General features: G+C 35.5%; 1 protein-coding gene across 2 annotated transcripts; it reads left to right on the top strand.

Moving 5' to 3' along the window:
- The first annotated feature begins 6411 nt into the window (after nt 1-6411).
- LOC137810988 (Leucine-rich receptor-like protein kinase family protein) lies at nt 6412-10967 on the top strand. 2 transcript variants are annotated; one of them, XM_068612516.2, is made up of 3 exons: nt 6412-10221; nt 10498-10548; nt 10731-10967. In XM_068612516.2, the coding sequence occupies exon 1, from the start codon at nt 6684-6686 to the stop codon at nt 10077-10079; it is 3396 nt and encodes a 1131-aa protein (XP_068468617.1). In that variant the 5' UTR covers nt 6412-6683; the 3' UTR covers nt 10080-10221; nt 10498-10548; nt 10731-10967. The 2 variants fall into 2 exon arrangements, with proteins under 2 accessions (XP_068468617.1, XP_068468616.1); XM_068612515.2 differs by having other exon boundaries at nt 6412-10548.

Here is a 10967-nt window from a genome sequence, read left to right as displayed (position 1 = left end):
ACAAAAGAAAAATAGGTTTGAGTTTTTCACTGATTTGGCTTTTGAAGAGTTGAAGTTTGCTTTGAGATTGCTTGGATCAAGAGAGTGTGAAATAGGATTTTCATCTTGTATTGATTTCAGATCTTTCTGTAACAAGTGTAATCCTTTTGTACTTTGAAGAAACTCTGTGTGTGAAGCTGAGAAGTGTTGTGTGTTCTTGAGGTTGTCAAGATCAACATTCTTAGTGGTGTTTGTGCTGAGCCAAAGGAAGTGCATGTCTTGAGGGGATCAAGGTCACTTCTTTGGTGGTGTTGTAAGTAATCTAGGGTTGATTGCTTAGTGAATTCCCCAGTGGTTTCTGGGAAGACTGGATGTAGCTCTTGGTTTAAGAGTGAACCAGTATAACTCTGTGTGTACAATCTCTCTATCCCTTGAACTCTTTAATTTCAATTTATATTGTGAACTGGTATAAACAACCGATTGTTTTTCTGGTGTTGTGCTAAATTGCTTTGTGTTTTTGGCAAACTGAATTCTGAATCAAGTTTTCTCGAAATAGACTTAAAAGTTTGCGAAAACCCTCTTTAAACCATTCACCCCCCTCTAGTTTAAAGCCATACTTTCTTACAGCAGCGACAGTGGTAGCAACGTTGGCAGAAACAAAATGAACTCTTGAGCAAGAAAACTTATAAGAATAACACAAATGGAGAGTGAGGGCGCAAGCCAAGAAAATAGGATAAAATATATTTTTTTGAAAACTTAAAAACAAAATTTAATTTGTAAATTACATATAACACCAGTCCCTCTATCCAACCAGTGTTATATATAGTGCTCATAGTTAAATGTTTCAATTTTTTTTAAACTTTGGGAATGACATATAACACCGGTTGTATAAAAGAACCAATGTTCTATGTCATTTTTAAAAAAAATTATTTTTATTTTTTAATTTGGGAATGACATATAACACGTCCTTTACCGGTGTTATATGTAATCCCACATATAAAAATTTAAATATATTTTTTTTTTCTTTGAGCAAGACATAATACACCGATTGAATAGCTAAATCAGTGTAATATGTGCAAAATATTTACAAAAATGTCACTACATTTTTGTTTACACCGGTTCTCATTTAACCGACTTAATATGTCGTTGTAAAAATCGTTATTTGCACTAGTGTAAACTTGGTCCAATGTGTGCCCGAACTCTTGTTCGGCCTGACTTGACTTTATTTGGGCTAAGCCTAACTTGACCTGACATAAATCCAATCCATTTGAGTCTAACTTGGATTCAACCTAACTTGGGTTCCTCTAAACCAACTTGAAATAGTGTTGACTTAACCTAACTTGATCTAAGTCTAATCCGACTTATCCAAATTAAGTTTGAATTTGGATTAAGTAAATCTTTTAATGTGTATTCAATGTATTGAGATATTTCATTTTCAATATATTAATGAAAAAACTAGTAGTACAAAATATATAACTTCGTTAGTTTTATTTAAAAAAATTTAATAGTTGAGATAATTAAGTACTCATTTGATCTTTAATAATTATCGTATCTGTTTATTAAAAAGATAATCTTCATATAACCTTGCAATTATCCAAAATTTGGTTTTATATATATATATATATATATATATTATACTTTTTTTATTGTATATTAACAAAATGTTAATGCATATTAATATTAATTTTTAATTTAACTAACATACGTATTAATTACTAAATATCAAATATATGTTTAATTATCTCAATTACTAGTGGAGTTTAAACAAAATTAACGAAATTAATTTTTTTATATTAAAACTTTTTTTATTGTATATTAAATGAACTGAGTATATTAAATTTAATTAATATTAATTTTTTAAAATAAGATTGTGTACTAAAAAAATGTCTATGGATTGTTCATTTCTTATAAAAATTTTGTTAACATTTTGACTTTACGGACATTTTTTATGTGGATTCTTTTTGTTCTTTAAACTTCTTTGGCTCGACTCATGTAAATCAAAATCGTTAAGCCAAATTGAGAGATATTCTTATAAGAGAAAAAACATGTTTCAAAAAATACATTATAAATATTCGAAATAAAATTATATATATTACAGAATAATATTCTTATTTACTTTAAACAATTCAATCCGATATATATATATATATATATATATATATATAATTGATGTTCCACAAGATAAATATTTATTACACATATTCATTCTAAGAAATTACTACTATTACTTGAAAATGAAAGTATCTAAGGACAGTAATATTTTGATTTTATTTGAAAATTTAGACGTTTTTAAACGAACTTTTTTTAAAAAAATAGAAAAATTATTTAAAAAATAAATTTTACATATTAAAATTAATTTGTTTAAAACTAATATGTTTCAATATAAGCTTTAAACTATTTTTTCTTTTAATTTTAATTTTTTAGAAATCTTTATGGAAAAATGCATCCAATTTTTTTTATCATAACATAACCCATTAATAAAATTCATTAATGTAATATATTTTTGTTAAAGAATGCAAGTCTTAAAAATTGGTGATGAGATTTTAGCATTTTATAATCTAAAAAAAACAAGTTTTTGGGAAAATCACCATAAGAGATAGTTATTGTAAAATTCTATGACTAATTTGTTGGTTTTGGTTTTTATTAAATATTTTACTATTAATTTTTTTATAATTTTAATTTTTTTTTACTAAAGTTTCAATTTCTCAAATTTTATTATTGGAATATAAAAATTATACATAATTTACCTTTTCTTTTTATTGGTTGTTAAATGATTAATATTGTGATAACGTGAGGTAACTCTTAATTCAAAGAAAAACATGCATAATATTTCAAATTATGTATTTTATTATTGATTTTTAATAATTTTATGAATTTTACTACTAAATTTGCATGGAGTTTCTTTTTTAACTTTCAATTTCACCCATTTCACTATTTTGATTTCCAAAATTATATTCGTTTTATTTTTTTGTCAATTAGATGACAACTAGCAATTACATTACACGACTAATAAACAATAACATTATTTTTTTTCATGGGATTACAGAGAAGAGTGAAAATAAAGCGTAAATTCAATTTTTTTTTTTACAATTCCATGTGTTACGGGTTTGAGACCTAGAGAACTATTGTTCTTGTTTCTACCTTCGGTCGATCAACGATGTTCCAAACGCACTGCTACGCCTCCCTCCTCTTGGTCGTTTGACTCTATAGGCAGGGATGGTACCTGCAAAAGACACTCCAACGCCCAAGTCAGTCAGGATGCTAGCACTCGGGTGTCAAAGTACTATAAATAATGACGTATCTTTCTCATTGAAATGCGTGATATTTATATTACCTTAATGAGCCTTCATTGGTGGGCCGGATTAGGAAATTGGTTCGTGTTTAGGGTTGCGCTAAACAATCCTTAACCACGGATTAACCCTGCTGACTTGGTCAACCCTTGACTTAATGTTAAGGGTCGATCGGCTACGTGTCGTTACGTGGCCATTTCGCCATGGCCATTTCGCCATGGACAGTGACTTAATCCGAGTCCTGACCGACTCAATGAGTTGTCCGATCGTATCAGTACACCATGCGATAATTTTTAACCTATCTTATCTATTGACAACAAAATATCTTTATTTTATTTACATAATTATTAGATAGTAAAATAATTTTAAGTGATTAATTAAAAAATTAGATTAAATGTTTGGAATAATTTTGGACCAAATTAATATTACTATATATTTCTAACAACCTTTAAAAATATTTTCATAATTTTTCTTATAGAAATTATCTTTCACAAAATAGATTGTTAATTAGTTGTTAACTCAAAAGAAAATCACTTCAATCTAAATTTCTATATAATGGATCACACATCTTCACATTCAAATTATTTATCTTAAGGTATTATAAAAACTTAACTAGGCTTTCGTTATCTGTTTTTAATTTGCTCAAAACAACTTTAAGTTCCAAACTCCACAAATCTCACACGAAAAATAAACATATAGACAAGAAATTTTGATAAATAATCTAAAATACCCTATGATCTTGGACTAATAAATTCATTTTCTTTCTAGAAAGACCACATCTAACCATAATCCCTACACAATGCAAAATTTCTCAAAATTGACTCAAGTAAAATGAGCAAAGAGGACTTACCCTAAAATAAATTATGATAGAACGTGCTTGCTCAATTCTTCACTAAGATTCCTAAGATAGACATTGATCTTTGAAAGGATGAACAAATATTTTAAAAATCTAAAAAAAAATAGAAAAAATTATTTTTTTTGAAATGAAATTTAAATAGTTAACTTTCTTATTTACAAGTTATATACTTAAATAATAAAATATTCACACTTCATCTCCTTTATACCACTTCTATCCTTAAATACCATGTCCTTACATTAAGTAGTAATGGAAAAAATAAAATGTATATAATTTTTAAATTTAGTGTGTAAAATTCAAGAAATTAATATTCTAGGTATCAAATTTACTAAAATATAAAATGCCAGTAATAAAATTTGCCAATTGAGGGTAAATCTTGTTGAAGAGACATACGTTTTCTGCGAACCTGAAAAATCCTAGGGCAATTTTTCCTAAAAAGTTAGGTTTTAAATCTTTCCAAATTTTTGCAGTTGTGTTGGTAAGTAACATGCTAGTAATAGTATAAAGCCAAGAAATTACCACATTATTGTCACTAATCCACATAACATGTGTTGAATCACCCACAACTGATTTCAGAAGAGAACCATCAACAAACGAAATCTTGTTCTTTACAAATAAGACTACCAACATAGTACATTTTTGTAATTTTAGTGATGAAACGACCAAGAGGGGGAGAACAAGACTAGAACCTTGGGAATAATGAAGAAAAAGGGGATTTATTGGATATAATGTGGTCTAGATATTTCAGCCATGAAAGAAATAAAGAATTTAGTGGCAAAAGAAATAATAGGAAGGAAAAAAAAGCAAACAATAAGATTTTATTTCATATAACACAGATTATTATAAAACACATATGCCTACCTAATATATAAGGCTAAGGAAAGCAAAGAAGATAATAGAAACAAACAAAAAACACAGACAAGAAGAAAACAGAAAAGAACAAAACAAAACAGAAAACTTAATAAATATCAACAAACAGATAAAGAAATTGGTCCAGTCTAATTTAATGTTGACAAGCTAGCCAATTTTTTTAATGAAATTTGCAATGTTGAGTGTACCTTTGTTGGTAAGTGAAATAAAGAAAAAAAATGTTACTCTTTGCCATTAAATTCAATCTGAAACATAACTAAAATTGAATGTCCTGTATGGTTGCAAAAATTATGCCTGCCCTGTATCATTAGTCAAGGATGATCCAAATTCTCTGTTGAATTTTTAGTGTTATCTTCAAAATAACTCATTTTAATATATTACACAAAAAATCAAAATAAAATCCAAATTCTGCAGGCATGAGAATTTCTTAACACCAGAACAATGCAAAGCTTTATTTGGAGGCATGGCTAAATTCTAATTCTCACCCATTTTACCGTATAAGTAAAGCAGTTAGCATGATTGTGATAAATTTCTTGCACTTATTTGAGGGTGGACCACTGTACAATTACTACATAATTATAAACGGAGGATGATGTTGTTAAAGTGAAAGCTTTTTTGGTTGGCATAATGTCTGCTGGAGCTCAATGGAGCATTCAATAGCACCCTTTTTCTTTCTCTCTTTTCCCCTCCTTATTTTCTCCTTAATTACTAAAATAGTTGTAATCCAATGTCTAAAGACAGTGCATTGATTTAACATTATTGGCACGGGTTGTCTTTACATTGTCAAAGTTTTCAAGTGTGACTATGGGATTTTTTGTGGTCCACCCAATTATTGATTAACCTTCATTCAGTTACTGTCTGCGATTAGCCTTTCTTCTACTTTCTCACCATAACTTTTATGGCTAAATAGATTCAAAAGCCTATCAAGTAACAGTGGAAAACTTTACCATTGGGTTCAAAGGGATGAACCGTACATAGCTTTTTAAAGACAAAACCCTATGCAGGGGTGAAAGCCAAACTCCCCCATTCGTCCATTTTCATCTGAATGGTCCCAAGAGAAAAAAGACAATGGTTCAGGTACATAAGATCGTGATCTAAAATCCCAAACTAACAAGGAATAAAATATCAAATAATAAAACTTTTATCTATTAATTTTTTTTTTGTCAAATTCTATTTGTCTTTAAAAGTTTAAAATCTGTAACTTTTTCCATTATTAAATATAATTTAGAAAGGAACATAAAAAAAGAAAAAAAAAGTTCAATGATTCAAACCATAAGATCACATGAATATAAAATGTTTGTATAGCCGAGGGTCCCAGCAGAACAAAGAGAGTATAGTTGAAATGGTTGTAGTTATTGAGGAGAGGGAGAGACATAAACATAAATAATAAATTATTAAAAAAAGAAGAACAGAAACAAAAAAGACAGAAAGGGTTATGGCGTTATGTAATCAAAACTGTGTTTTGATGTATGAGACAGAGAAATAACAAATAAGAAGGGAGAGTTGTTTTGCGGAATCTGGAACCGCACACTCTCCTCCTTATTAGTTTGTGTGTGTAGTGTGGTAATGTACCCAACAACTGCACACCCAACTCCTTCTTCCTATTATTATTCATAGCTTCACTCTCATTGTTTTCTGCAACGATTACCATTAACCACAAACCAACAAGTATTCTTTGGCATTCCCAGATGCCTGTTCTTCTTCTCCTACTGCTGTTCTGCGCACCCCTCTTAACGTGCGCCGATCGCAGTGCCGTTACTGTTGTGGAGATCCAAGCCTTGACGTCTTTCAAGCTCAACCTTCACGACCCCGTCGGAGCTCTCGACGGTTGGGATCCAACGTCGCCGGCGGCACCCTGCGACTGGCGGGGAGTAGCCTGCACCAATAGCCGAGTTACGGAGTTGCGCCTGCCTCGCCTTCAACTGGGTGGCAGACTCAGTGAGCGTGTCTCCGAGTTGCGCATGTTACGCAAGATAAGTCTTCGTTCCAACAACTTCAACGGAACCATTCCTTCGTCCCTCTCCAAATGCACGCTCTTATGGTCATTGTTCCTTCAGGATAACTCGTTTTCCGGCAACCTTCCGACGGAGATCGCGAACCTCACCGGCCTTAAGATTCTCAACGTCGCGCTAAACCGCCTCTCCGGCAGTATCCCCGGCATTCTCCCTCTCGGCCTCAAAGCCCTCGACCTCTCGTCGAACGCCTTCTCCGGCGCGATTCCGAGCTCCATAGCGAACCTATATCAGCTTCAGTTGATAAACCTGTCGTATAACCATTTTTCCGGCGAGATCCCGGCGAGCCTCGGGGAGCTTCAGCAGCTGCAGTACCTCTGGCTGGACCACAATCTCCTCGGAGGAACGCTTCCTTCGGCGCTCGCAAATTGCTCCGCGCTTCTGCATCTGAGCGTGGAAGGAAACGCGCTTACCGGCGAGATTCCGTCGGCGATTTCGGTGCTCCCGAAACTTCAGGTGATGTCGCTCTCTCAGAATAATTTCACCGGCTCCATTCCAGCTTCCATTTTGTGCAACGGTTCGGTTCACGCGCCGTCGCTGCGGATTGTTCACCTCAGTTTCAACGGATTCGTTGATTTCGTGGGACCTGGGATGAGCACGTGTATCAGTGTTCTTCAGGTTTTGGATATTCAGCACAATCGCATACGAGGCACGTTCCCGTTGTGGTTGACCAACGTGACTACGTTAACCGTGCTTGATGTGTCGAACAATGCACTTTTTGGGGAGGTTCCGCCTCAAATAGGAAACCTTGTGAAGTTGGAGGTTTTAAAGATGGCTAATAATTCCTTCACCGGTACCATTCCAGTAGAACTGAAGAAATGTGGGTTCCTAAGTGTCGTTGACTTTGAAGGCAACGAGTTTGGCGGAGAAGTTCCTTCGTTTTTGGGTGATGTGACGGGGCTGAGGGTGCTATCTCTCGGTGGGAACCACTTCTCTGGTTCTGTTCCGGTGAGTTTTGGAAACCTTTCATTTCTTGAAATGTTGAGTTTGAGAGGTAACAGGTTGAATGGAAGTATGCCTGAGATGATAATGAGATTGAACAATTTGACGATACTGGATCTTAGTGGAAACAAATTTACGGGTCAAGTTTATGCGAGTATTGGGAATTTGAATAAGTTGATGTTTCTCAATCTTAGTGGCAATGGCTTCTCTGGAAAAATTCCTTCTAGTTTGGGGAATCTTTTTAAGCTAACTACGCTTGACTTGAGCAAACAGAATCTTTCTGGAGAGTTACCGCTTGAGCTTTCGGGATTGCCCAGTTTGCAAGTTGTTGCACTGCAGGAAAACAAGTTATCTGGTGATGTGCCTGAAGGGTTTAGCAGTTTGACGAGTTTGCAGTATGTTAATCTCAGTTCTAATGCCTTTTCCGGGAATATTCCTGAAAATTATGGCTTTCTTCGTTCCTTGCTTGTTCTTTCGTTGTCTGATAATGACATAACAGGAGCAATCCCTTCGGAAATTGGAAACTGCTCTGGTATTGAAATTCTTGAGCTTGGATCAAACTCTCTGGCAGGTCGCATTCCTGCTGATCTCTCTCGTCTCACCCTTTTGAGAATGCTTGATTTGAGTGGAAACAATTTAACTGGGGACGTGCCTGCGGAAATCTCCAAATGCTCGGGGCTAACCACTTTGCTGGTGGATCACAACCGTCTTTCCGGGGATATTCCTGGGTCCTTGTGGAATCTACCTAACCTGACAATGCTAGATCTCTCTTCTAACAACTTGAGTGGGGAAATTCCTAGCAATCTTTCTATGATTCCCAGTCTAGTGTTCTTAAATGTCTCGGGAAATAACTTGGACGGTGAGATACCACCAACATTGGGATCTCGGTTCAGTAACCCCGATGTATTCGCAGATAATCCAGGTTTATGTGGGAAGCCATTGGATACGAAATGCGAAGATATAGATAATGGTAAGGACAGAAAGAGGATGATTGTGCTTGTGGTTGCCGTTGCTTGTGGAGCTTTTGTACTGGTTTTGTTTTGCTGCTTCTACGTGTTCAGTCTACTGAGATGGCGTAAAAGACTGAAACAAGGAGTATCGGGTGAAAAGAAAAAGAGTCCAGCCAGAGCCAGTTCTGGAACAAGTGGAGGTCGTAGCAGCAGCACTGAGAGTGGGGGACCAAAACTAGTGATGTTCAACACCAAAGTTACACTTGCTGAGACCATTGAAGCAACAAGACAATTTGACGAAGAGAACGTGCTGAGCAGAACAAGGTATGGATTAGTGTTCAAAGCCTGTTACAACGATGGAATGGTCCTTTCCATTCGCAGGCTCCAAGATGGATCATTGGATGAAAACATGTTTAGAAAAGAAGCCGAATCACTAGGCAAAGTGAAGCACCGAAATTTAATAGTTCTGAGAGGTTACTATGCTGGGCCACCTGACATGAGACTCCTAGTATACGATTACATGCCTAATGGAAACCTCGCAACCCTCCTCCAAGAAGCTTCTCACCAAGATGGCCACGTTCTAAATTGGCCAATGCGACACCTCATTGCACTGGGCATTGCCCGTGGTTTAGCCTTCCTACACCAGTCCTCAATGGTCCACGGCACCGTTAAACCACAAAATGTCCTATTCGATGCAGATTTCGAAGCCCATTTGTCAGATTTCGGGTTAGAAAAGTTAACAATAGCCACGACCCCAGGCGAAGCCTCAACTTCAGCATCCGTTGGCGCATTGGGTTACGTTTCTCCAGAAGCAGTCTTAACCGGGGAAGCCACAAAGGAGAGTGATGTTTACAGCTTTGGCATTGTGTTGTTGGAACTGCTGACTGGAAAACGACCCGTCATGTTCACCCAGGACGAAGACATAGTGAAGTGGGTAAAAAAACAACTGCAAAGGGGTCAAATAACAGAGCTATTAGAACCGGGTTTGCTTGAGTTGGACCCTGAATCATCAGAGTGGGAAGAGTTTTTACTGGGTGTAAAAGTTGGGTTACTTTGCACAGCACCCGACCCTCTTGATCGACCAACCATGTCTGACATTGTTTTCATGCTCGAAGGCTGCCGAGTTGGTCCTGATATCCCATCCTCTGCAGATCCCACCTCCCAACCTTCTCCGGTGTAACCCAAAACCGAAATTTTCACGATCAACTTTAACATTTAGTTGTTTTGATTATTAGAACGTTCTCTTTATTCCTGTTCTTGGTTATTAACTTGTTTTTCCTTCTGCCGGATTCTTTCCCACCGAAGAAGAAAAACAGGAAAAGGTAACATTGTCACTCTTTTTTTTTCATTTTTGGTGGCCATTTTCACTGTTTGTTTTCCAAGTGGTGCTGGACTCTAAATCTCTCACTGTCTTGAGTTATAAGTTAGTCAACATCTATGACAAATACAGAGTGGTTTACGATAACGAGGGACGAGTGCGGACAAGGAAGTGGGTCCCACGTAGTGTTTCCCGCCCAAATAACGGCATATAATTGGTATTGTTCCCGTCTACGAAACGGACCTGGTTTTACTGACATCGTCATGTGGTCTTGGCGCAGGTTCCGGCAATGAAGTTGAATGATGTAGCCGTTAACATAATGGGGTCCAAGGTACACTAGTTCCCAAGAGTAGTAATGCTTTGTTTTTTGGTGTAACCTATCTGCTCATGCAGTTTGAAAAACATGTAGAATTCAGTATTCTCCCTTGGTGCGCCATATGTCTTTTTCTAGTGCCTAATCAATTCTAGTTTATTATTTGTCTTTATTTTAGGATTTATTTATTTATTTTTTAGTGGAAAGAAGGGAAGGCTTGAGGGACGACTACATTATGATTGGCCATTTGGCCCACTGCTCGACAACTCTTGAAACTTTTTTGTGGGTCATCATCATATCCGGCATTTTTTCATTGAATTGGATTCTGCCTGGTTACAATTTTTTTTTTTTTTTGCTTTAAGAACTTTGCAGGGGACACTTGACATGTACTTGGGAGATTTAAGAGAGGAAAGAAATATATATTTTTTCTCTCGTCA

This window comes from Phaseolus vulgaris, chromosome 2, assembly GCF_051622355.1.
Source record: "Phaseolus vulgaris cultivar YP4 chromosome 2, ASM5162235v1, whole genome shotgun sequence".
Classification (NCBI taxonomy): Eukaryota; Viridiplantae; Streptophyta; class Magnoliopsida; order Fabales; family Fabaceae; genus Phaseolus; species Phaseolus vulgaris.
This window is presented reverse-complemented; position numbering and strand designations above follow the sequence as displayed.